This window comes from Amphibalanus amphitrite, unplaced genomic scaffold, assembly GCF_019059575.1.
Source record: "Amphibalanus amphitrite isolate SeventyFive unplaced genomic scaffold, NRLGWU_Aamphi_draft 000453F_arrow, whole genome shotgun sequence".
Classification (NCBI taxonomy): domain Eukaryota; kingdom Metazoa; phylum Arthropoda; class Thecostraca; order Balanomorpha; family Balanidae; genus Amphibalanus; species Amphibalanus amphitrite.
The window spans coordinates 205,342-233,339 of record NW_024881947.1 but is presented as its reverse complement, the minus strand read 5'-3'; the positions used below and the strand labels follow the sequence as shown (position 1 = coordinate 233,339).

General features: G+C 50.4%; 1 protein-coding gene across 4 annotated transcripts in view; it reads left to right on the top strand.

The window, feature by feature from the left end:
- LOC122391769 overlaps positions 1 to 27,998 on the top strand; it is a 50,149-nt gene that overhangs the window by 2,854 nt on the left and 19,297 nt on the right. For all 4 annotated transcript variants that reach the window (XM_043386006.1, XM_043386005.1, XM_043386004.1 and 1 more), the window contains exons 2-11: positions 14,788 to 16,728; positions 17,108 to 17,244; positions 17,556 to 17,821; positions 18,084 to 18,220; positions 21,111 to 21,238; positions 21,559 to 21,814; positions 22,073 to 22,181; positions 22,415 to 22,522; positions 23,481 to 23,606; positions 23,943 to 24,129. In XM_043386006.1, the coding sequence (XP_043241941.1) occupies positions 14,788 to 16,728; positions 17,108 to 17,244; positions 17,556 to 17,821; positions 18,084 to 18,220; positions 21,111 to 21,238; positions 21,559 to 21,814; positions 22,073 to 22,181; positions 22,415 to 22,522; positions 23,481 to 23,606; positions 23,943 to 24,129 (3,395 nt within the window). The remainder of the gene's footprint in view (positions 1 to 14,787; positions 16,729 to 17,107; positions 17,245 to 17,555; positions 17,822 to 18,083; positions 18,221 to 21,110; positions 21,239 to 21,558; positions 21,815 to 22,072; positions 22,182 to 22,414; positions 22,523 to 23,480; positions 23,607 to 23,942; positions 24,130 to 27,998) is intronic.

Sequence of the window (27,998 nt, the reverse complement as noted above, 5' to 3'; positions counted from 1 at the left end):
AGCCGGCTATGTACTGGATTTTCTTGTTAGTGGGAATGGAGCTGACTACGGGTGTGGTACCAAAACCGGACCATGTGACGTGAGATTTACGTTCTCTGTTTTTCACTATTCGTTGACCAACTAATCGGCCGAACTCAATTCGTCATCGATCCAGATATACAAATATCACGATTTTAAGAGCTTTTATCATATTAGGGCACATTATCAATATCGTCAATAGCATTTCATTTTCCCCATCTTTCAAACCGAACTATCACTGGGCTCGCCTCAAGACCCCGGCATTTTTACCACATTTTTCCCTGTAATGCTCTCCCGATTCCCGCTCATCAGCCCAGCCGCTGTTCCTTTAGACCTCACCACACCGCCACGTCGTGCCACCCCGCGCCGCCCTGCCCCGCACACAGGTCCGTCTCGAATTCAAATGTGGACAAAACCTCTAGCGCAAAAACTACGGAAGCTAGAGATGTGATAAGGGGCTCAAATGAAAGCAGATGAATCACGCTCTTTGAAAATGAGAAATATTTCTGCCATTTTAAACCACATTTTTTGCGATACGCGAAATTTTGAAGAGGGATTATTTTAGGGCTCGTAAAAAAACACTTTTGTCTGGGATCATCGGTTCCCTTCCTGCGTCTGGCTGCATTTGGTGAGAGTATGAAAAGTGCAAAATATGAAATCATTCCGACGCGTTTTACTATGTGCGCTTTTACTTTGAAAAATTTCAAAAATGCATTGGAGGTCAAAAATGAAAACTCGTTACTGATTTGGGCCTATAATACGTAAAATGATGAGAGGATTCCAAATCTGGTCGTAACATTCAAATCGGAGAACATTTGACCCCTGTTTTGGCAAAAAAAAACGTCAAAAATAGGCAAAATATCCAATTTGGGCAAATTTGGACAGTTTTTGGCCAAAACAGGAGTCAAATGTTCTCCGATTTGAATTTTGCGACCAGATTTGGAATCCTCTCATCATTTTACATGTTATAGACCTAAATTTATAACAATTTTTCACATGTGGATTTTTTTCCTCCAATGCATTTGTGAAAATTTTCAAAGTAAAGGTGCACATATTAAAACGCGTCGGATTGATTTCATATTTTGCACTTTTCATACTCTCACCAAATGCAAGCAGACGCCCGCTGGCAACCAGCCAATATTGACCTCGGTCGACCCTGACCCAGCCTAGCAACAGCTGACGCTGACTCGCGGGTCAGCCGGCCGGCCGAATCCGCCCGACATCACATCACTTCTGCCCCCATAGCAAACGTTTGACCACTGATGCCCAGCTAATTCTTTCGGGAACCGTTTGTGAACGTTCTCAGGCTCATTTTAAGCCATTCGAATTTTGGGGGGTGATTGATGATTTTCTTGTAGGCCTTTGTCAAGTATGCGATGAGTGAAAATGCGGACTGTGATGCATGTGCCCGAACATTGCTAATTAGCATGGCATTGATGACGAGCTAAAACATTATTTTTGGTACCAAAATTTTCAGCACGAACCATGCAACACAGCGATGCCCATTTATTGCAGTTTCGATCAAATTATTACAATGTTACAGTCACTCAAAGTTGCGCGCGTTTCACATGTCTTTTGGGTCTACCATGCGCTTCCAAAGAAGTTCCAGGTTCACGACTGCGGTGAGCGGAGATCAGGTGGTTAAAAAATATGCCGAAGGTGATTTCAGATGCTTCAATCCGTTTTGTGTTAAAAAATCACTCACTGAAGGAATTTAAAAATGGTCGTTATTCGAGGTTTTGGCCACATTTGAAATTGCGATGGATCTGTGTGCCCCGGGCCGGGCCACATCAGCCGCACAAAGCCATGTGAAAGTAGCTGCCGAATACCATTGTAGCAGCCAGGCGTGTCCGCCGCCGACCCGGCGCCGCGGCGACGTCTGTACGCTGTCTTGTGCTGTAGTTAAGTGAGGAAATTATGGTTCATCCGCACTCAGGGCAGGATCAGATCGGCCGAAACCCAGATGTGGTTTCGCTACAGGAACGAGAGACGGAAAATCCATCTCGGTTTCTTGCTCTCCCTCCCACACGTTCAGTGTGAATTGCTCTGAGCCACTTCACAGAGGAAATTTCTGTGTTCGTGTGAGTGTTCGGCGGGCGTACGACCACGACTTTCACGGTGGTTTGAACAGGATGCGTCCCCGGATCACGCTGTGCTGTGGCTATCGGTGACACTGAATGGCACCTCTCTCAGACGTGTGTGTATTATTTCCGGTAGTCGAGTTCAACTTTACTCCACACGGCAACGCTACAGGCTGCAGGGAGAGCTTTTACCGCTGGCGTTAGCACGAGCTATGGAAGTAGGCGTCTTGTTTGTCTCGCCCGCGCCACCCCACGCCACACGCGCTGTCAGCTGAATAGTTATGATCCGCATTCCAGTAGAAATAAGGCGCACAAACAGCCTGAGGGAGGTCACGGCCGAAACAAAGAGACGCACTGCATGACTTTTTCCTGCCTTCTAATGACGCGCCGTTTTTGCCTTGTATTTTTGCTACAAACGAGCTGTTCTATTGACCTTTGCACTGCCTGCTTGACCTACGGTCGATAACCCTGGCATACGTTTCGGTCTGCCGATCATTTACGCATTCCGTCGACTATCCACCGCCGTGCCTTTCCGCTGAGATCACTCCTCGATGTTATCTACACGGGCTGGCAAACACCGTCCCGTGCGCGGTGCGCTCCTGTTGTTTTCCTCAGGTGGGACGGCGGGGTGCCGAGCTGAGTCGGGCTCCAGGTGTAGCGGATAATTACCGGTCCCGGGCCGGCCTGGTGCCCGGGCCGGCTCTTGTCCCGCGCCGTCCGCTCCCCTATAGGGGCAGGATGTAGGTCTCTGGGATTAGACTGGAGAACGTTCCCCTCGAGGACGGGCGGTGGCCCGGACTGGGCGGTGAATTACCCCTGGCTGAATGTGGGCCACATGGGGAAGGGAACGGCAAGGGGTGAGTTTCAAGGTCGGCGTTCCGAGAGCCAAGGGGTGCTAAAAATATGCAACGGATCAGCGAGCGATGCCTTGACGATACACAAGGCCGCTCAATATAAGAGCTTTGAGTTTTGAGTGAGTATGCATTTTAAAAATTAACCAGCTTTAAAAAATGAAAATAACCATTGCTAGCAATGGAAGTTTTGTGCTTAAGTTGCAGCATATCGCGAAATTTGTGAGCTGCTGTTGAGTGGAAACATTGCCCCAAATGGATTTTACGTTGATCTCTCTCTCTCACACACTTTTCTCACACCCTAGCACGCTGATTTCATTTTGACTTATCTGCAGTCCCTAGTATCACTACGGGATACATTTTTCCATCCCTCAGTACTGCAGCCCGTGTCACGGGCTCCAGGTCACGTCCGCTCCAGTCGGAGGTCAGAGCGACCCTCCGAGGTCGGGATCTCGGCCGGACTCGTGACCCGGCGGCGGCGGAACGGCCGGAGAAAGTCGAGCTCGCGAATCAGTCGTGCGTCAAACGCTGTTTGCACAGGGCTCAGCAGAATGGGAGATCTCCCGATAATCGAGACACACTGTGAATGTCGTGTTTTCTGGGTGCAGCATCTGTGACAGAACGTGAGCAGTGCTGCTTTGTTGTGGTCAGATGATTTTTTCCACCAAATGCGAATATAGACAGCTTGTCGTTTCATGAATGCCGCGCGCGTTATACATTGGACATCTGCTATCGCTTGGTTATTTCAGCGGTACGTGCGATCAACATACAAAAGTATGTGCTTTTCCATTTTTCCGGGCCACCAAGGCTCAGTTAAACAAAAAATACTCATTACTGCCCCATGCTCATAAGTTGGATGATCCTTAATAACCAACAACAAATGGTCGCTCCGTCCAGCCTAACGAGCTCTGCGTTAAAGTGCACATACATCTCGGCCATCACCGACGGGTCATATACCTGCCCCGCCGCCGCTGCGTTTTTGAGCTATCACCATGGGCGGAGTTGTGACCTCTATGGCAGCATATGGTAGCCCTCCCGTCTGATAACAGTGGTGCTGCGTGACCTCCATTAGACTGATGGCATATCTGACACCATCTGGGGACTTTCTTTGGTCTCGTTTCACCGGCATTCGTGATATAGGAGATGATAGTAGAGATAATGACAAAGCCACTTTTCTACTTCCTTTGTTGGTTGTATAGTATGTTTGGTATTAAGATGATTGATGGATGTTTTTGTTGAGTCACGTTACAGACATACCAGCCATGAGAACCATGAGTCCACATTGTTAAGTAGCACTTCATTTCGTGCAGAATGAAGGGCTTGATAATTGAACTTCTAGATTTCATTGCAGGCTACAGACAATTAGTCCAAGGTTTTCAGTCTAACTGAGTACATTTCATTCGTTTTTAGTCTCTCAGGATGGAAGAGAAACTTCATCTAGATGAGATAAAATGGGTAGTTTCCATCCACCATCAAATGGACGGAAACTAGCCGTGAAAGGCAATTACTGAATGAGGCGGCAACATGGCCTGGGCGACGGGCGTACTCGATTGGCTGGAGCCTGGACGCTGTGAGATCAGCTGGAGAAATTCACAATATCGGCAGTATAATTAGGCTTAGTGACCAGCTGCACCACCCACTGGGCTATTTGTTCAGCGAAGCGCGAAAAGAAACATAAATTTGGTTTATAAGTATCGTCATTGTTAATATCGGTCTTTGTCCAGTGCGCTTGACCGCAAGATTCGGTCGAACAGTTGTGTCGGCAAAATTGCAAAGTATGTTTCTTTTTAACATCAGTGACTAACATCAGCATTGTGTTTAGTTCTACACAATAATAGGGACTACATTTTTGTCCGAATGGCGACTTTTACTGGTCCTTTTCCGGAGAGAAACCTCGCTGAGCCTGTCACCGTCTTTGCTACCGGTTTTGTCTTCCCTTCCCATCCCGACCGGTTGATCCGGCTACTCCACTCCACGGAGGTGTGCCGTGTTCCGTGATCCACCGCACCGAAAACTCAGCGGCGGTGGTACCGCTGGCCGCTGGGTCAACGGGTCACACCCACACCGAGCCATCACCGGCGCTGGGCCAGCTCGGACCAGGGCAGGGCGCTTATGAATGAACCATGAAGCACCGCTAGGCGCCGGCCAGTGCCATCGGTAACCTACCGCGGCGGCGGAAACGATCAGGCAGAAAGGCTGGTTCTCAGAGACAATAGACTGAGACAGGATTAGGGTAGATAGGCAAAGAGGCTGGTTCTCCGAGGCAGTAGACTCTTGCAAGGATCGGGGAAGAGAGGCTAATTCTTAGAGTCAATAGACTCTGAAAGGATCAGGTTATGGGGGCAGAGGGGCTGGCTCTGAGACAACGCACTTTGGGAGGATCATAGGGTTGGGATAAGGGTATATGTAGATTAGATGCTAGTTCTGAGAGACACTACAGACCTTGGGAACGCTATTCTGCGAGACACTACAGACCTGCAGACCTTGGAAACGCTGCAGAATCAGGACAGAGTGGCAAGGTGCTGGTTCTAAGAGACAATCGACTCTAAAAGGATCGGTGCAGAAAGGCAGAGCGGCTGGTTCTGAGAGGCAATAGTTTATGGCAGGATTAGGGCAGAGATACGAGCGGCTAGGTTGGAAAGACCATCGGACACACTTTCTCATTCATCGAATTCCCATGTGAAACAGCGAGAGAGCTGATGTTCCCATATTCTTCACAGCAATCTGGACAGCACCCAAATCAGGCCATCTAACAAGCATTATCGAGAAACCGTGGCTGTTGTAGACCACTCTTCAGAGTCGCTATCGCCTCCACACGCGACAGCGAGGCGCCTGGGGGAGTGTTTTCTTATGCGTCGGACCGGAAAGCAGGGATCTGTCTCGGGAAGTATCATTAAATGCCGAGCTCTGACATGCAACACATCTTCAGTTCTCGGTGAGAGTCTATAGCATCACGCAATGTGGCTAATTACTCTTCTGAGGAGCTGGTATTACGCCAGAGTTACAGTTCGTGTTTGATACAAGGCTTTCATGTAAGTACATAGTTACTTCCGTAAACAACACATGCTCCGCGCCGGATGGCATTTCCTGCGCACGAAAGGAACATTTATTTCCAACAACACACACTTAGCTTGTGCCATTCATTCATCTATAAACGAGGCACATTAATTAACCCTCGCACGACCAGGCCATTTCTCATAACACGAACGACCAGGGGGGGGGGGGGGGTTGTTACGACCCCCCCCTGGCGTTTCGAAACGGAAGGTCGTAGAGCTTAGCGGAAAAACCAACGGATTGCTCTCAACGAGATCTCGCGATTGGTGGTATATTTTTTGGTCCTAGGTCAACATTTGACCTACTTTTGACCGGTCAAAGGTCAAATTTTCGGAAAAATAGACTTTTTTCAACTTTCCGCGGCGATTGCGGCAAAACGGTGGGAGATATCGACTTGAAACCTTCACTATCGTGTTCCTTGATCAATTTTCTATCGTTTGGTATGTATTTCGTTTCCCTAGCTTTAAAAATGGCGCGTTGGGAGCGCCGGAAGTCGGCAAGGTCACAGTCGGCGGCAGAAATTCGAAAAAATAAAATTTAAATTTTTGAAATCTGATTGTATTTTTGGATTTGGAAGGTCAATTTGCTCCTTATAGAAGCTAATATTGCTGCATATTCCCATTGAGGTGACAAGAATTAGCAAAATAGTGGTTCGGGCGCTTTTCAAAAATAGTACCGGACGCTGTTCCTCTTATGACGTCATAACTCCGTGACCTGACCTGACCCGGTCAATTTTCTTGCACCACACGATAGCCAATGCTTGCCCCAACATGCATGGGAAGTTTCATCATGATCCATCAAACAATGTGGGTATCACCGGCAGAAAACCTAAGGATTCGGCGCACACGTTTGGTAACTGTCGGCCGGAGGCTGTACCTCTTATGACGTCATTACTCCGTGACCTGACATGACCCGATCAATTTTTTTTTCGGCAAAAGATGCGCAAAGGTTGCCCCAGAGGGTATTGAAAATTTCAGCCCGCTACGACAAGCCGTTTAGCGTGCACTTTGAAAAAACCTCAGGGGGGTTGATACAACCCCCCCCTAGGCGTTCTAGGGTTAAGGACCACTATTCATCTTCCTCTCTTATGGCCCCTAACGAGTATACGTTCGATCACAATCGTCAGCTGCCTCAAATGATTAATAAAACGGATCGATGTCGTCACTACTATAAAACAGTGAATTGCATTGATGCCAACCACCTACTGAAATCGCTGAAGGCCCAGGTTTTGCCGTGTTTCATCACTGGCTCCATCCGGCCCGGCGGTCAGCTGATATTCAGCGACCAGCTGACCGCTGCCCTCCCCCACTCCCCCCCCCCCCCCCACCGGCTACCGGCCCGGCGCCTGCCGCCCGCCGCCAGCCGCCGCACCGCCAGCCTCGGCTCCCCGTTTCTGAGTCACGCTGCATGACCCAGAAAGCGTCCCTGCCCGATTCGCCGACCGAGCGCCGCAGGAAGCGACCGGTCCGTCTCGCCAGTGAAAGTTGGCGGGCGGACGGGTGCGTCGGCGAGCCCTCCCCTCCCCTATCCTCCGAGAGCTCCCTCCCCTTCCCCACATCAGCTGTTAGGATAGAGGTGAGCATTGAAGGTGCGTGGGCCGTGGATGTCAATGGTTTCATCAGTGACGCAGCAGTGCTGAGATGATGATGTTTGAAGCACGGATATGATCCTCATAGGATATTTACCGGTGATTTACATAGACATGTGACGCGCGGAAATGTCTATGACGACGGGAAGTATGAACGCCGGTGTCTGCAAAATGATACCATAGAACCTAGGCACACCGTGCCAGGGCGTTAGGAGTACGCAGGGTTGAGGTGAAAGTGGCAACGTGAATAATGAACCACATGATGCCTATCTAGTGCTATGGGTATTGTGCCCGACATTAGACGGGCGGGCGTTTGTTTATTTTTTGCGACGTTTGCGTTGGCGTTTCGGGCGTGCGTTTTGCGCGTTTTGCGGTGTTTGCGTTTTCCGGCGGGCGGGCGTTTTTCACAATTCAAAGTCCAAACCTTCGGGCCACAGCGCTCCTCGAAAAGCGCTGCCCTCGAGTATGTATGTGGGGCATTCCACGTCAAATCAAACACCGAAATCCGTCATCCCCTTCGGTTTTTCTGAAAATTTGTAGGCAGACTGGGCATGGTTCAAAACTGAGTTACGTATAATATTTTCAAAATTTGATAACGTATCGCTGAGATATAGGTCATCGAATATAGCGAAAAATGCCACACATCAATTTGTTAAATGGCTATAACTCTGGTTCCTTTTCTGGTATCAAAATGATATTAACAGGATCTTATAGGCAATTGATAAGGCTTTGATTTTTAATTATAAAATTAAATTGAAGTGACCTTGAAATGCATTTGACCTTGAATTAAAACAGGAAAATTTAAATAGCAAAAAACACGTCACCTTCGATTTGGGTAATTTTTACATATTATGACCGTCACAATGTTCCTAACCATCTGTGAAAAAATTGGAGTGGGCCATTCATAACTTTCGCGGCAAACGCCGTTTTCATGCATCAACATCACGCAACCGCGCGTGACCTTGAAAGACAGAGTCAAGACATGCTTGCTTGTGTACACTTTCTGAAATGAATGATTGCTGATTAGTGATATCCCAAACTCTGCGAGAATGGAAATGCATAGTCATCGTAGTCAAGCATTTACGTTCCATAGTAAAAGTGTCAGGCAAACGGTATTTTGCGGTGAATTTTGAGCCGTGTGGAAATGCATCATGAAGTAAATTCAACGAAAACATTATCACGCAACGATATCTTCACGTCTTTTTATCTCCACTATACGAAAGAACATACATTTTTAATATGTATGGGGAATTTCTAGTTAATCCAATAATAAATATGGCAGTCAGAGGCCTGCTAAGAGTAACATGTCGCCGGCTGAGGCGGGCTCGGCCGATGCGGGAAACGCAGCAATCACAATTTTGTGTTTACACGTTTATATTTCAATTGTTTACCAACCGGTTTTCAAAATTCTTTCATCATAAGATTGCCTGTACATTTCTTAGTCTTCTCACAAAATTTGACGCGAATCGAACGTAATCAGCGGTAGGGAGCGCGATGTAAAGACGGAACCGTTCCGTTCCGTCCCGGCACAGTCTACAATGCAGGCGGCGCGTAGCGGTCGGCGCCGGCTGCCGAGCCGCCGCGTTGCTGCGGCGACAGGATGTTCACTTTACACCGCTATTACTAGAACAGTTGTGAACCGATTTTCTTATTGCTTGCACGATGAGATGTCCAATTCAATTCTTGACAGGTAGCCATAATTAATTTCGCATTAATCTTATGAGATATTGGCGAAAAACAGGAGGGGTGGGCGAAATTCGTTCTTCCCCCTCTACTGCGCGTGCTAACATACGTTTGCATATGTGCAATTTTCTTCAAAACTTATGAATGGCCCACTCTAATTTTTTCACAGGTTGTTAAGAATATGGTAGGCAATAAAATATATGAAAATGAGCCAAATCGAAGGTGACGTGTTTTTTGCTATTTCAATATTTGTGCTTAAGAACAGAGTTAAGCAAATTTCAAGGTCATATATTTAAGTAGGTGCAATTCTAAACAAATGCTTAAGAAATTACCTAAACAGTAAGGTTTATTTCATTCAAATCAAACAGGTACAACCAAAGTTATGGTCGTTCAAAAATATAAAGATGCAACATTTTGTAAAAATTTGATGCCCTTTATTTAGACGACCTGTGGTCAGAATGTGCAAAAAACATCAATGTAATGTCCGGGGCCACACAGGAACTCGCTCACAAATTTATAATGAAATCGCTGATGGTAAGGTGCAAAACAGCCGATTTTTGTTTGATTTGACGTGGAATGCCCCATGTACAGCTGCTATGGATAAAATAGACACAGATACAATAGGTACTATTTTATTAGCAGCACACATCGAGAGAGCTTGTGAGTCTGTTACCAGGCGCGCTATGGCCGATGGGAGCTCAGCGGCTTCGAACCCCTCTGATGGCACGCAGTCTGGCTCTCTGTCTGCGCAATGCCCAGGGAGCCGTGGCAGCCCCCTGCGCGGCTGTGCGCCAAATGGTCCGGTGTCGAAACCGCGCTGGATAAAGGCTTTGTTCTGCCACCGTGAATCAGATACGGTGGTTATATCGCGGCCAACAGCCTCTGTGACGGACAGCGGACGTGGACCGAGAGTCAGAGATTGTGACGGTGGTCTCGGGTCTGTGACAGTGGTCAACCGCCTCAGGGTCAGCCACCCCAGCACGTGGGTGGCTGCTGGGGTGGCTATCTTCTTGAAACTATTCGTTACCCGACCGATCGAACTCCACTTGCTGTATTTCCTTGGGTATCTTTCTTTTTGCAGCTAAATGTACGCATCATTAAATTTTGCCAGAAGTTCAGTGCTTGTAATAGAGGGAAGCAATTATTCCGATTTCGTGGCTTCCAAAATTGTCAATGATACATTTCGATGTCCTCTTTCGACAATAGCCGCCAGCCCATTCAGCTTCAGCCACGCAAGACGTCTTGCTTCCATTCCATAGCCCATGGCAAGGTGCGATGACAACACACTTTTGTTCGTTCGACTACCCGTTGGGAATGAAAAGGCAGACAACAAAGACAAGTGGGGCATTTCTGGCTTGTGTACATTGTCGTGTGACGGTGCAATCATATTGTGGGTGTTCTCATTGACATTATAGGTCCCAGCAGGAGCTCGAAATGTGTTCCGACTTTACCTAACACCAAGTGACAGGAAAATGACATCATTCTGAAGAAATAGCTCATTTCCTCATTTGCAGCGAGTCGATTTGCACCTAAAAGAATGTGAACGATATCAGTGAACGTGCAAATGATGAAATTGGTATCGAGCAAAGGAAACTGATGGTAACCTGTAACACATTTGTCAAGTTAGTAACTTAGGTAGCTGAAAGTGGCCACGATGTGGCAAAGACTTTTGCATTAGCCAGAGCCAGATTTGTATCAACTTCCTCCGGTTGATAACGGAAGACGTTTTTTGGCAAGCCTGGGCACGCCCGGGATAGTGGCTGTCGAGTGTTGACCTGCAGACTCAACGCCGGCGAAAAAAGCGGAAACGCCATGAAGTGACACCAGCTTCACTACAACATAAGCACCACTAGTAACTTAGCGAAATGACATTCAATTCAATGTTTCACGATCAAGTCATTTTCAGTTTAAAGTCGCAAAAATTGCCACCGATAAAAGTAAAGCGCGTAAGCAGGACTTAATGTCCTGCCTTCATCTCTTCTTGTAACCACCTAGCATAGTGTAACCACCGTTTGGAAGAGGTCTCGGACTTGCATCACTGTGACCATTCAAATGCAGGCACATCGCACCTTGATCGCCAATATCCGTGCCATTCCGTGGCGGTTTTCTCTCCGACGGCCTTGCTGATAACGCGAAGAAACATTACTGCGCGTCACACGGATGGAAGTGGTGCGAATTGCCCTTTTATTGGACCAATAGAAACCCAAAACTACGCTGGAAATGTACTATTATTAAATGTCGACCAATAGAAAGTGAGCACAATTAAAGGGAAACGATAATCGGTGAAATTCAATTAAAAGATGTAACAGTCATTCGCTCTCGTTTTAAAAGTGGCATTCATGCAGGAGAGATGAGCTGCGTAGTGCGTATAGCGCTTTATCATCCTCAGCCGAGCTATAGATTATACCTGAGCACACGCCATCGTTCACCGTTAGTTCTTGGCGAGGCGGCGGCGGCGGTGGCGGGTGCGGTCAGGCCCATGGGAACGGGACCACCAGTCTCACGCGAGTGGTGTGTTGGACCGGCATTGGCCCGGTAACTGGAACAGCTGCTCTGTCCACTGGCGGTCAGCGATGCGGCGATCTAGAGCGGCACACATTGGGGCGAGCCGGCGGCTGATCATCCCCGGGCCATCCACTGTCCAGTATCCACATCTATCCACTACAGGCTACCCATTATCCACTGACCACCGTCGACTATCCACTTATCAATGCTAGTACCTACTTATTCCTTATAGTTTTGCAATCAATTAGAAGCGCATCACTGCTAATTAGGCAAGCTAGCTAAAATGAGCTTCATACATTTAAGCTCATCGAAAGGCCACGAACCAACGTTGTTGCTGGTGCGAGTGTGTGACGGCTCCAACCGTTCGGTCTGTGCGGTGTATTATATCTCAGCGGGTGGTGACGCCGCCTCGTCACACACGCGCTATACGACACGCTGCTGCGAGGTACGTCATGTGTTATCCCGGCGGCCGCTGGGCCTCCGCGCCACCCGCCGGCCGCTGGGGGGGGGGGCATAAAGTTGCCCCCCCTTTACTTCTGCGACGATATCGTCGCAACGCGAAGAGATAGAGAAGCGAAACTTTGCACACATCTTCCTGAATACCTAGCCGAGGTTGTGTCCAAATTTGGTGTCGATCCCATTTGAAATGACGTCATAGTGACGTCATAAGTGAAATTATAGATTTGCGACTCTCATATTCCTCACGATACAGCACATATATGGGACCGAATATAAAGGGCCGATTATTGGTCAGAAACTAGATGGAAGTGTAGTAAGATGTTTTAGGATGACAGCAGGTGCTGTCTAGTTCATTTACAGTCGAGTTTCATGCTCAGCGTCATCAGAAACGGTCCATATCGGAAAACGACAAAACTTTATGACGTCACTGTGACGTCATCTTAGGTGCTACAACCACCAAACTTTCCTCAAACATTGCCTAGGTATTCATTTGAAGCTATGCCAAGTTTCACGTTCGTAGCTCATCAGGTTTCGGAGATATTTCACAAAACGTAAAGGGGGGGCAACTTTATGCCCCCCCCCCCAGCGGCTCGTGGGTTATAGGGTGAAGTCGTATAAGAGTACGCACTTAGTGGATTTCTTGCTCTCATTTGTTTAATATTTGAAAGAAAGAAATCGCAAATAGGGAATATTAAAGTTCATTGAATTAGCCATCAACCCATGGGGCAACGATCCTTCAGCGTAAATGGAAGTGGTCTAAAACTGACATTTTCTGAACCGCTGCAGTTGCGTACTCTTACCGCCTGGGGTGTGTAAGAGTACGCACGCCAGGCGGGTGGAGTACGCAAGCATATGAACACACACCTATGCAGCTTGTACTGTCCAAATGCTTGACTTCAAACTCAGAAGGCATTTAAGTTAATTCTAGTATCCAAAAAGAAAAACATAAAATAAATCTTTGAAGTCTATAAATCAGGAAATAATCATGTCGTGTGTTTCTTAAAAAAAAAATGTACAATCAAAAGGGAGAATAACTCGTATTTGGAAGAATTTCGGGTACGCATCTGCATCACAGTGCTCCATTGATGATATACCTACAAAACAAACGTCATTGAACGATAGATTAATAATTTCATATTTCTGTATATTCGATTTAATGTATAATTCTGCGTACTCTTACCCTCCTGAACAGTGCGTCCTCTTACCGTACATGCAATTCGCGCACAAAACAACCCCGAAACGTTGTGCAAAACTTCGCAAACAGAATATTGCACTGCACAGTATTTCCCCAGATAACCTCACAAGTTTCCCACAACAATCACGGAAATGTACCTTATCTCAACTGCCAAGTATCAAAATTATTGTACCATACCATAATAATATCATAACGCTCGAAAATAATATTCATCGCCTTAAACTCAACAGCGTCACCGCTCAACGCCCACGTTCCGTTGGTGACAAGCACGCACTGGCGGCTTCATGTCACTTCATGAACTCGACAAGCCCGCGTTGCTAAGCAACCAAAACAGCTGATGCGTACTCTTATCGCCCGCGTACTCTTACCCGCCCTTACCCTACACACAGAGTAACGGGTCCCAGCACCGGCTCTATATGGAGCCGTCAAACAGTGCGGGCGGCTCCAGGATAAGGCCCGGACTTTGGAGTTTGAGTGGGCGGAGGGCACACACCACGCGTTTGTTCGGGCTTCCTCGAAACTCAGAAATGCGGTCATAAGTGACTGGCGTGTGCATGTGCGTGCTGGCGAGAGAAGAGTTAGATGATTTATTGTGTGAATTAACGCAGAGTCCGTCATCACTGAATCCATTTCCGCAGTAAATGAATGAAATATTGCAGTGGTTGAGTGATGCGTAAGTGCCGATGTTACTGGAATTCACTGCATTGTCATGGCTTCAACTGCACTCTGAGTAGCTTCAGGAACTGTGTGTGTGTCACGCACGTAAAGAGGGCGGCAGCCACCCATGACCCACCCGTCGCACCGTGGCGACTCGCGCGGGTTCTCACCACCGCGGTGGTCGTGTCCTGTTCTCTGTTGATGTCACCGGCAGTGGCGACCTCAATTCCCGAACAAAAACATATCACCGCTGCCGCGCGGTCGGTCCGCGCCCACAGGTCGCTCCTGTGTATGCGACTTGTGGACGCACAAGCGGATGAACAGAGCTCAAACCGGAGTTTATCGAATAATGGTGCATTGTGAGCGGCGGAGGTCCAAACCACAGCCTGGGTCGATTGTGAACCGTTGTTTGGAAGGCAGGGTGGCCACGCGTCTCGAGAGGTCAGCCGTGTAATCACCGGGTGGGATTAACCGTGTCAGCGCTAGGGACCGAGGGAAATGCGGCGAAGAAGTCGTGCGATGGCCAGGCATATATGTTCCCACTGAATAATTGTTAGTGTGACTTGTCTTTTTGCGATGTGACCTGGACACCCACAAGCCATGTGTGAATTGTGTGATAATTTCAGGCTCGCTACATTTATTCAGTATAAGTGCTTTGCTCGATGGCAATAATAAAAAACGTTTCTTTTATTTCAGGTCTTCTGGAAGCCAGTCACGTATCAACCAACTCACAAAGACAAGCCGTGCTCTCAATAGACGGAACACTCGTGGAATCTCCCCGAGAATCTCCAAATTCAGAGCCGGTTCGTAACCGATTGAAACTGAGCGATGATATCAGTGACCATAAACACTCAGATAGTGCTGTGGACAATACGGTGGCGGCAGGTGCGGTCGCCGCCTCATCAGACAGTGCTGTGGAGGGCAAGATCAGTGGGGACTCCAGTCCCGCGCTGACCAGTGCCACTGTGATATCCGATTCGCCGGCCGCCTGGGCGCCAGCTGACCTCTCGCCGCTGGAGGTCAGGTCAGGTCAGCGTCTGTCCATAGTGCCTGTCTCGCTGGTGCAGCCGTCGGACCGGGTGAGACGCTCAGTGACGCCATCCGTGCGGGGTACTCAGGACACCTCGGACCGTACCGAGCCGGAGCGGCAGGCTCGTGCGGCCACCGTCATTGGAGCGACCACCACCCGACAGACGGCCGCCTCGCCGTGGCAGCCGGAGGCCAGCTTTGACGCCGAGCCGCGCACCGGCCGAGAGAGCAAGCCGGACGTCAACAGCGTGCTCAGCAGCATCATTAGCCTGCTCGGAGACAACGTGCGGCTCGTGGGCCCTCCGGCCGACCGCGCTCCCGACCGGGGGCCGAACCGCCACCGGCCGCGGCCCGGTGGCGACCGGCCGCTGCCCACTCGGATCAACAACCGCGGCCCGCCGCAGCAGTTTGTGCCCGTGAAGAACCGGCCGGCGCCGCCCGTGAAAACGCGCCCGGCGGTGCGACCGTATCCGAGTCACCTGCCGCCTCCGCTGCGGCCAAGACCGGGCCAGCGGCCCCCTCCGCCGCCGTCCAATAGACCCCAGCGACCGCCGATCGCGCCGTACGCCGTCGGTATTCCGCTTCCCGAGAGGCTGGTGCCGTTCAAAGACGATCCGGTCTCACCGACGGTGGGCACCTCAGTGAGACAGACGGTCGTCACAGATCAGCTGTCGAGTGAGGCGCCCAGCGCGACGCCGACGCTCACGCCGACGCCGTCGACAGTGTCGTCGACGGCGACGAGCGGAGCGGCGCCGGTCGCCACTGCTGTGCCGAGTACAACACCGCCTCCGCCGCCGCCGGCCACGGAGGCAGAGACAACGGAGGCGGCGGTCGCAGCGGAGGGCAACGCGGACGGAGGAAGCTCCGAGGAGAAAGTCGAGTCGACGGAGCGAGAAACCACCACGGAAGCCGGGCCGGAGGTGACAACGCGCCCGAGCGCCGCGCCGCGACCGGAAGAGGTCGCGACCCCGCCGCAAAATACGGCTGACGAGACCGTGACGACAACCCCAGCGCCGAGACCGGTCGGTCCTGCCGACAGCGATCTCACGCCTGACGACCCGCCGCGCTTACCGGGACCGGGGCCGGTGCGGGACAGACCGTGGGTGCCAGAGCGGACCCCTGAGCGGACCACTGAGCGAGCCCCAGAGAAGGCCCCTGAGCGGACACCTGTGAGGACCCCTGAGCGGGTCCCTGAGCGGGTCCCTGAGCGGAAACCGACCCAGGAGACACCCATACGGGACGATTGGGTGGAGATCCCCAGTACGGCCAACGTGCCTCTGTCGGGCTCGGAGAGCTCGCCACCGGAGCTCGGGGACCGCCCCGCGAGGCCCGGCCGGCCGTCCTCGTCCGCCACGCCCCCGCTCTCGTCCCGTCCGGCGGGCACCTTCCCCGGCTCTGTGTTGGACGCCCGGCCCGGAGTGGTGGTGGATGCCACGCGTCGCCGGCCGCCGCGGCCCCAGATCGGCCGGCCGCAGGTCATCAACGCCCAGCGGCTGGGAGATGTGTTCGATATCACCGTGTCGGCGGCACAGGGCGGCTTCGGGGGAGGCCCCGTCCGCCGGCCGCCGCGGCCCCAGCCGCCCTCCGGCCAGCCCTACGTCATACCCGGTAAGTCGAGTTAGAGTCGCAACATTTGGTTGTCTTTGGTAATAAGTTACATCCGAGGTGCCGTTTTTACGCTTCGATCTTATTGTTACGAAAATTGTTCATTTTGAAAAAAAAAGATGTCAGCCAGCGGTCGAGCTCCAGGGTCAGCGTATTCCTTCACTTGAATTTTCCTCGTCTAGCGAGAGTAGTATTTTTTTATGCGTGCTTCTCCGACAAAACAGACTATAGGTGGAAAGTTATGCAGTCAATCACTCGCAATTCATGCTTCAAAGAAGTAGAATGTTGTGCATAGAAATTAATTTATTTCGTGGGATGACTCCTATTCTGTGCGAGCATACAGACGTCTATATCGATATCTTAAAAAATGCATTGTTCGCAGTGGACATCAACAACCTGCGCGGCCCGGGCGACATCATCACAGAGCCGGACGCGGTCAACAACGTGGTGTCGATCGACGGCCGTCGGACCTACTTTGACCTGGCGCCGACCGACACCAACGCCGGAGGCACCTACCAGGTCAGACAGAAAACTGATGGGTGTGCCGGATAAGAGCCAGGTCAGATGACTGATAAAAATATAAGATAGGTAGCTAAAAAGGTCCTGGGGAGATCACTTGTGTTTTATGATGATTTTGACAAAAAATGAAAAGTGATTCTTTTTCTAGCTTATTTTTCCTTTTTACTATTATGGGTTGTTAAATTTGTCTCTACCTGTTTGAATTCAAAACGGAAACTTATTTCCAAACAGCTAGCAGTTTATTTGTGGTGAGAAGTTCAGCCTACAATATCCCCACCGACCACTCCGTTGACCGTGCTCTCTCCCTGCAGACGGTCGGCGCTGGGCTGGGTCCGGGCGCCCCTCCGGCCGGCCAGCGCCGCCCCGGCGCCGGCCAGCGCCGCCCCAGCACCCAGCCCAGCTACCGCCCCAGCACCCAGCCCAGCTACCGGCCCAGCGCCCAGCCCAGCTACCGGCCGCCGCCGCAGTGGCCCCAGCAGCCGGCAGCCGAGCCGGAGCAGCAGCAGCAGCAGTGGCCCCAGCAGGCAGCATCAATGTACCCCGGGCAGCGGCGGCGACCGTCGCCACCGCCCATCCGGTTAGTCTGCGCACATAGATCTACGAGCCGTCTGTTGTCTGCTTACATAACATAATAACGTCCAAAGCGCTATTTTTCCTTTTTATGAGCTTAGTTTCAAGTACTCGTTACAGTTATCATAGGACCTATCTAGCTAAACTACAGGAGAGCACGGAAGAGAAAGTTTGTTTTGCCGCATTAACCCTCTGGCCGTTGCGTGTTCTCGCTCACGTTTAGCACATGTTCGGAAGTTGTAATTAACTGATCTGCTGTGTTTCACCAGAATCGACACCTGCATTGTCGGAGACGACAGTACGTGTAAGCGGGAATACAACGAGCGCTGCAAGACCGAGGATGGCGTGTCCTCGTGCCACTGCCGTCCCGGGTTCAACCGGCTCCGGCCGCGCACAGCTTGTAAACGTGAGTGTTCCATCTGGGGCCGTGGTACTGGGCTGAAGGTGTTAAGGGGCCCTGACACTTGTACGATTTCATGGCACGCATTGGCACGAATCGAATCGTGCCCGTGCGCGTACTAGTCGTAGACTGGCGTGAAGTGTGCGTTAGCTCGTCGTGACTTCGTGCCATGTCGGGGCGAGAACTTTGAAATGTTCAAAGTTTTGGTCACGACAAAATTTCGTGACCGGATCGTGAACTATGCGTAAACTGTTCGTGAAGTCGTCGTGAACTCGTCGGGACGATGCGGGAAGTGCGTAAACTATGTGCAAACTATGCGAAAAGTATTCGTAAACTCGTCTTACCAGCCCTTGCCAATGTGTGGATCTCGGCTTGCTTCGCAGCGCGAAATTTGGGATTGTTTGGTGTTTTTCCAGAGTCGATTGGACGCCTAGATGGGAAGTCATAACCGAAAATGTATTTGACGGGTCATTTCAGGTCAAAGAGGTCAAACTAGGTCACACGGGCTCAGGCTAGGTCACAAAGGTCAAATTAGGTCACACCGTGTCAGGTTAGGTCACAGAGGTCACCATGAGGTCACGATGGGTCACGCCAGTTCACAGAGGTCAGCCAAAGTCACAATAGGTCAGTCCAGGTCAAACTGGTCACATTGTCCTGACCGTAGTCAGGACATTTGTGTCACTGGAGCTCACGATGGGTCAGGCCAGGACACGGAGAAATTGGTAAATGGGAGGTCCCATTTTTATATGGCATGCCCAAGTCGGCACAAATTGCGCAAACTTGTCCTGCCAATGCGGGAAGTGCGTAAACTATGCGCAAGCTATGCGGAAAGTATGCGTGAACTCGTCGTACAGTCGTGTACAGGTTGATGGTCCTCTACTCTTTATCCACCGGGTTCCTATGGCTCAGCATTGGCAGCAGCCGCCTGGTACCGGTAGGCTGTGCCGCATGACCCGAGAGTGAAGCGGCACAGTCTACCCACGCCGTTTGACATCGGCTCGGGTCGCCGGGTGGAGCGCTTTGTAGACCAGCGCTGTTGCGTCAGACCAGCGCGGGGGGAGGGGCTCGTCTCGGTGGTTGGCGTGGGCCGGCGAGTGGTGTGGGGCGTGTTGGTGGACCATGGGGGCTGGGCGGGTGTGTGTGGTCACTTGCTGCATTGCACATTTTGCGTCGCTTAACAATTGCATTCCTGTTTTTGCTAAGCACAATGCACGGAAGACCCAGCGAATATAATTTACTTTACTTGTGCATTGTGCAAAACGTGATTTGGCACGGTATCGAGGAAACCATAGGTCTTGTGCCACATATAGGTATGCATGATATTTAGGCAATACGTTTATGAAAATGGTAGATTGATCCTGGATGTCAATTCGTATGCTAAATGTCGACATGTATTAAATGAACGAATGAATGAATCAACCAATCAATCGACAAATGACATGTAGGGTATAAAACCGTATAAATGGCTCGCAACCACTAAAATCAAACCAGATCCTAACTCGGAAAAGTAACCCGGAGCCCCGATGAGGCTCGAACCGGGACTCCACGTTGAAAGTTTTGCCAGTGATCCATCATCATTCCACCAAGCTAGAGCGACCGGCACCCGAAACCACAAAAACATTCATTGACTTTGCTACCGACCGACCGGCCCCGCCGCCCGCCCGGCCAGACTTTGCCCCGGCCGTGGCCACCATCCGGTGTAGCTCAGCGTAGGAGTGCTAGACTGTCAAACTGACCGGTAGTGAGAGGCCCGGTTCGAGACGCTTCGCGTGCTGGATGTTTATTTCTGTGTGGGAGGCTTTGCGATTAGTCCACTTTTCAGAAAGATTATTTGGTGACTGACCTGTTTTCTTTCTTTGCTGCAATTCATGAGGAGACCGTATGGACTCTTACCTGTCCTTCCGCACCCCACTTGGGAGATGGGTGTTTGAACCCCCTGGGTTTTGTGAATATCTCTAAAGCGAATATTTGGAGGGTGGATTACGATCGGTTCTATGCGACAAGTGACCACACACACCCAGCCCCAGGTCCGCTCACTCCCTCCCCACATCACCCCCGCCCCACACCACACTCCAGCCCGCCTCATCCACCGAGCCGAGCCAAATCGACAGGCCTGACCCTTACCCCCACCCCCACCCCCTCCCCCCAGCCGGTGTAACGCAGCGTCCGGTCAAATCGCTCTACCAGGCGACCCGAGCCGGTGTCATACAGTGTGGGTAGGCTGTGCCGCTTCACTCTCGGGTCATGCGGCACAGCCTACCGGTACCAGGCGGCTGCTGCCAATGCTGAGCCATAGGAACCCGGTGGATAAAGAGTAGAGGACCATCAACCTGTACACGACTGTACCAGTCCGTGTCAATGTGGACACTGATGGGCACGCATTCGTGAATTATTCGTGAAATCGTCGTGAACTGGTCGTGCACTAGTCGTGAACAGTGCGGGAGCCATCCCAGTTCGTGCACGAAAATTACACGGCTTGCCACGACAAAATCGTGACCGAAAGTCGTGCAAGTGTCAGGGCACCTTAAGAGTTGACCTGTCAGAGGCCAGGGCGATTTGGTGTGACAGCACTGGTAGCCGTTTGGAACCTCATGTGCCAGTCACGGGCTGATCAGTGGTGACAACTGGGTCACTGCGCAGTCGTAGGTATACCAGACAGGTTTTGTGCTGTTAGACAAGCGAGGTGCTGATGCGGAGGACACGAGGCAGAGCTGGTGCTCGTCACCAATTCAAATGGTGCCGATGCTTTTTAGGGAGGCCTCTCCACTCGGTTGCAGTAGTCATGTCAGCTGACTAGGGTGTCATATATGTTATATAACGATCCATTTGTGTATGTCGGCACATCACCGTCCCCTGAATTCAGCCTCCGCATTTCTGACACCCCCTCCCCCCGCAGGCGTGGTCTCCGTGGTAATGACGATGAAGGTGGACGGTATCGGAGAGAGCCGGCTGGCCTGGCAGGCGGCGCTCCGCAACCCCAACTCGGAGGTGTTTCAGCAACTCGCCTGGGATGCCGAACACGCTGTGAGTACGCTGTAGCACCTGTCTACGATAGTGCCCGGTTTGAGGTGCGGTTATATTGGAAACGGGCCGCTGGAAGACGGCCGTTGAGCCATGCCATTGTTCCGAACTTCCTATCGCTGGCGTTCCAAAAAAATGGCGTTTAAACGTCATAATAAGACGTTTTGGAATGAATATATGTCGCTTACGAAATAATCATTTTTAGAAGAAGAGCATATTATTTCATTATTGCTCTCCAGATCTATTCAAGGGACATCACTGGTACCGTTTTGTGTGCTACCAAAAGCGAATCTATGATTAATTATGTCTGCCCTTTCTCGCAGATTACCACCTCAATGTCTGGCACCACGATGCGGGACATCTACATGGGCAACAAGGTGACGTCGTTCTACTTGCTGCGGGGTGGCGTGGCGCTCAACACAACGGTCAGCCTGCTGGACACGACGCAGACGCGGCGCGAGCAGGTCACCGACGAGCTGCAGCGCCAGATGAACCGTGCCATCCGCGCCAACGACAACCTCATAGGCGACTCGAGCCTTTTTGTCGAGGGACCCAGCAGTCCGGTGCCGAGAGTGCTCGGTGAGCGGAGGGGTGGAGCGCGGAGGGGGGGGGGGGGGGCGGTGGCTTACACTTGGCGTCATTATCATGTGTCTTCAGTTGGTCACAAAGTTGCATTGCATGATTTTTTTCCCAGAAGTGGAAGTATTCTTTGGTTATCCTACCAAGCCTTATTCCTGACCGATGATACTCACAACAACCTCATTTTCACGAAAACAGGCGATAATTTCGTTCAGTTCTCATTATAGTGTCTCATCGGATAATTTCCATCCCGTACAGATTTGGACGAATGTGAGAACGCTGACCAGCACGACTGTGACGAGAATGCCGAGTGCAGCAACGTCTTCGGCAGTTTCACCTGCAGGTGCAAGTCCGGATATGACGACAGGTCAGTCAGTGACGACAAATTCGTCATTGGCGGCTCGCTCTTTGACAATTTGTTCGTGTGTCAGTCTCCGTGGATTAGTTTTACTTGAAAAATACACAAACTGCAGTCAAAATGGTCAATAATCTTATAAATAACCAGAATATAATACAGATTTGAGACAGCAGAATTGCCTGTTTTGTTATATTTTCGATCAGTTGAACGACTCACCACTCTTCCGGTCCTTTTCTGGACAGATACCGGAAAGACGAACAGAAGGCGGGTCGCTACTGCGACTCCTGCACTGACGACTACTGCAGCGACCGGGGCACGTGCCAGATCTTCGACGGCGAAAAAACGTGCCAGTGAGTTAGCCGTGTCTCACCATCATGTGTCACTCGTCTCGCTTTGGTCTCACTATCCTGTCTCCATCCTGTCTCACTTTCCTCACTAACGTCTCTCAAGGCTCATACCGTCCTGATATGGTCGGAAATCCGTGACACGCTATATCATCTCATACCGTCCTAAAGTGGCACGACATAGTCGACATCATTAACAGACACATGCCACATGTTTCTGTAATTCGGAGCGTCTGAGACAAGCTAATGACTAATGAGATTATCTTCCCGTCCGTCTTCAGTTTCATGCGCCGATATCTTCTACTCATCCCTGGGTCCGGTTCCGTATCACTTGCGTTACCTATGATCCTGTTCCGGTGACCTTGTGCGCTGGAATTAGTGGGTCAGCGGTGTTTCCTCACGCCAGTGCGGCCGGGGTGCGTCATCCAGTCACGTTCCAGACAGCGGCAGCGCCCGCGGAGATCCGGCCAGTGCTTGTTGCGCAATCTTCTGCGGGCTCCCCGCGCGCGGTTGCCGGAAAATACGAGAACCGTGCTTTGCCCAATGAGATCAGCGCAGGGAAAATGTCTGTGAAAATGAAAGGATGTGGGCAGAAGGATTTGGCGGTTTATGGCACTTTCACTGACTTTTCCGATCTTCAGTACGGTTTTTGTATAATCTTAGACGATGGCTACAGATTATCTTTGTTGCAGTGATCTCCTGCTAATCCACAAAAGCCTGGCCTTAGCTATTCCTTTTTTTCTCTGTTGAAATAATATTGTTTCACAAAGTGGTGTTATGTTTTCCGAGGCAAAGATGTGCACTTTACGTAATTCTTCTCATTACGTGTTCACATCCCAAAATCTCAGAATATCTTTCACAAGTAGTGACTTTTCTCAAGCAGACAATTCATCTCTGCTGTCTTCGTAACATGAAGACCAGTTGTGCCCCGTTTGACATCCCACCGTCCATTTCTCTCCGTCAGGTGTCGCGGGGCGTACTACGGAGCGCAGTGTGAAATTGACGGCGAGGTACTGGGGGCTGCCCTCGGCGCCACCGCCGCAGCAGCGGTCATCATCATCGCCACCTTCATCTGCCTCTGCAAGTGGAGGTAGGTGCACTTTTGTTTTGTAATTTCTGCACGATTAGACCAGCTTGTCTTCGACAGATGCCCAGCCTTGAGCCTGCCCTCGACCAATCGTAGCTGAAGGACCTAGCTCTTCATAACCCATAAGTCTGTACCTTTTCCGTGTTCTTGACGTTTGTTTGAGCGAAGTTCCGTTTGTTGGATGCGAATTTCCCGCCTTGTACTTTACATATAAAACCAACATTGAGTTGAGTGCATTACGTAACGAGGACGATAAATCGCTTATCATTCTCTCTAGCACTGACCGGATCTCAGAGCTCTTTAGCAATGTCTCCTGACTTATCTCTCCGTGTTTCTCAGCAAACGCTGGCACAAGGGCCAGGGTCACACCAAGGTCGAGATGGGCACCCTGGGCGCCGCCTCCGGGTATTCCTTCATGAAGCCCTCAGCAGCGGCGGCTGCTCACGCCAACTTCCAGATGGGCGTGGAAGAACGACTGCGGTGGGCACAAATGGCAGAGGCCATCGGCCGCCAAAACTTGTACGCGGTGAGTGATTTAACCCGGCAGTTGCTGGGGTATTTCGCCCAAGGCCATATATAGTATTTCGCCACCCACCGTTTGCTGGGGGGGGGGGGGGGGGCGTTAAACGCCCACAGCCGATAACTCGAGAACCAAAAGGCGCAGCGAAACGCACGAGGCGGCAAACGAAAGAGCGCGACGAGACGCTTCAGATGAGTACTTTAAAGTTGAATTTTGAGGTCACAGGTCGGGTCAAGGTCAGGTCAAACACCTGAAATCCGGCTTTCAGTAGCATGGACTTCAGGACTTCACAATGGGCGCCTCTCGCCATAAACTCTGTCAAAACGGTGCACAATCCATCTTATAAGGCCTACAAGAGTGTCAGCTCCATATAGGGGTCAGTCAAGCATAGGTCAGGGTCAAGGTCAGGTCAACCGGGTAGGCACATATGCCCGAAAATCAAAACTGATATTCGCAGCCTGTGCATGGTGTGTCGTTTCGGGAACTAGCGACCCGCGGCCGGGCGCCGCGGAGACGTGCCCGTCATAGGGTTTTGGGGCTATTTTTTCACGTTTCGGTCTGAATCGTGAAAAGTACTGGTCGTAGCAAATATGTTCCCTGGTTTCTGAATTTTCAGCCCACGTGGAATGCGATAGGACAAAAGTCATTTTCGTACACACAAAACTGTGCCCGCGTTTTTTGGTCAAAGTAAAAATGTTCAGCAGCTTTTAACACGTGGGCCGCCGCAAAACAGGGTACACCGGAGGACTTACGATTCAATATCTCCTAAGCCATCACAGATAGCAAATATGTTCCCTGGATCTATGTAGATAATACTTTAGAGAACACTTCAGGCCAAAAATTGCTTCTCGACAACTTACACCCAGCCCGCGTTTTTGGATTAAATGCAATGCAACACGGCAGCCGACCTTGAGGGCTCAGTTAGCGAGTTCATTTTTTAGCGAGCACTTCGAGCATTTCAGCGTTCGATGAAATGACATATTTTTTCAACGCAGTCGTTTCTTCATTTGCATCTAAACGCGACCTATATGATAATGTGACTGTATCGTCACACTAGAAGGTGTAATTCATGGTAATTTATAGGGCTAATTCTCGGCGCACAGCAGCAGACGGACACCGACTGACCCACCATCTAAAGGCAGTTTGGCGAAGCAGTATCGTGAATCACAGCCGCGAGATGTCCCTAGCGTAGAACACCGTCTGTTTGCCCAGTTTAAATACGTGATGTTTGCCCTCTGTCAACCCCTCAGTCATGGGGCTGGGGTCGCGGATGAATGGGCGACCGCCCGCCGCGCGGGGAGGGGGCTGCTCCCCTGACCCGGACCGCCACGGCATGGGGACGGTCCCGCACTTGCGTGCCTCACGTCGCCGCCTCACACCGGTCTGAATTACGCTGGTTTTGAGGAACCGCCCATTGTGGTGGTGGGTGATCCAACGCAGACCATGCCAGAACCCCACTGAGGGGGTGTCACCCGTGTCAGCTGGCTCAGACCAACGATATCCCCATACCGAAAGCGACGTTCCAAAGAGCAATATGTCTTTAGTGGGTATTATTGATGTTTACTTCGAGAATGTACGTCGTCCACTCCAGAAGTTTTGAGACTGCCCTCGTAAAAGCCCTATTAACAGTGCTAGATTCTTGTCATTTTCATATGTCCTTACCACAGTTGTCATAAGCGTACTTGCGTAATTTTGTTTTTCTACGTTGCAAGAGACGGCTAGGGCATCACCCTGAACACGGCAAGTCGTACGCGCCTTGTCACAGCGGCCAGTGTACGGCATGGTCAGGCTGTTAATGTGACGACAACTTTGAGGGTCGCTAGGCAATAAAGTTTTGTGAATAGCCTGATGAAAATACCCCAGAAACATTGAAAATTGACTCTTCAGTGACTTGAGACGAAAGCTGGATGTATTTTTAACGATCCAGACACCAAGAGACAAAGTGTTCAATGAAAGCACACTGACTCCCCCAGACCCAAGAAAGCCAGACAAGCAGGTCCACTGGGAAGCTCATAATCATCCCGTACTTTGACAAAAAGGCATTATATTCATTGGCTGGGTCCCATGCACGGGACAAGGAATGAATTCTGAAAGTTCTAAGGGAGTTGAGAAAGACAGTTCAGCCGCAAGAGGCCGGAACTCTTCAAATTTGGCCAGAGGCACCTGCACCAGGACAACACACCCACCCACAAGTCCATTATGGTGACGAGCTAACTAACACAGATGGGCCTCAAAACTGTTCCTTATCCTCCCCAGAGTCCAGATCTGGCCATCTGTGGCTTCTGGATGTTCCCCAGACTGAGCGAGAAGTTCAGGGGACGCTGGTTAGAGGATGTGGAGGATATGAATGAGGCTGTGACAGAGGCCCTGGGCACCTTCACTTTGAAGGACTACCAGCGGGTCTTCAGGAAGTGACCGGAGCGCTACAACAAGTGTATTGAATTCGGGAGGTCTCATTTCGATAGTCACTGGAGTTTCATGCTTTTCTGAAATAACTAACTGTCTCTACTGAAAACGTCTCAAAACTTCTGGAGTGCACCACGTATGCATGCATGTAAGCACATACCTACATGATGTGTTAAAGTACCTATCTACTCCAACTGTACAACTTTGGCCTCTCAGCTCGAGGAATAAACTTTTTTACTTTAAAGACAGATTTTTAGTGACTTAAAGGGACCCTCCCACCTTCAAAAAAGTTAATGAATTGGCATGAAAGTGATGTCGCTCGGTTCAGAAAGAGCAAAAACGAATATCTACCTAATTTCATCGAAAAATATTCACCGGTTTTCAAGATATTAGACTTTTACTTTTGTCTACTTTTTGGGATCTCCGCTGTTCCTAGCGACTTTATTTGAAAGTGCGGCATTTGTTGCGCGCAAAGCAGCATATACCACCGCGTGCTACAAAACGTTTTAGTCAAACATTTAAAAATCGCTAGATATCTGCGCTGACGTCACACATTCAGAGGGGTATTCCTATGCATTAGCCCCTCTGAATCAAAATGCTGCAATTTTGAAATTCAATATTTCCGATTTAAGGCATTTCTCGATGTTGTGAGTGCCGAAACTGGTAATTGTGAGCCAGGGACCCCATTTTGGCTATCTCAACTCAAATCTAATGTTAAGGTGGGAGGGTCCCTTTAACACTCGCACTTACATATAGCGGGGTCGAACGGACCCCCTCCCGTTTTTTCGCGAATAATTCGCGCAAAAAGCGGCCGATCGCGACGAAACTTTCAGTACCCTCGATTTAATCAATTTTACACATACTCTTAAAATTTAATGACCCTGATCCCAATGACCTTTGACCTGTGGTCTGATTCTTGAGACCATGTTCGACCGGAATTGCGAATTGGCGTATTTCGGCTGAGGCTCACATTATCCGCGCAATTTCCAATCTTTTTTTGGTGTGGGTTTCAAGGTCCCGTGAAGGTCAGGTCAAAGTCTTTGACCTTTGATGACCTTGCTTCACTATTTCGAGTTTTACATGTTTCTAGGGTAGTTTCTGGGGCTGAATTCGAATTCCCATTTGGAGATTTATGAAATAGTTTTGGTGCCCTCGTATGCTACGAAGCTGTCAATAGTGGTCAACACCTGCTATGGATGGCCGGCAGGTCACCTAATGGTTGACCTGACCTGACCTGACCCGACCTGGCCTAAATACATTAACCCGGCAGTTGCTGGGGTATTTCGCCACCCACCGTTTGCTGGGGGGGGGGGGGGCGTTAAACGCCCCCAGCCGATAACTCGAGAACCAATAGGCGCAGCGAAACGCACGAGGCGGCAAACGAAAGAACGCGACAAGACGCTTCAGATGAGTACTTTAAGGTTGAATTTTGAGGTCACAGGTCGGGTTAAGGTGAGGTCAGGTCAAAC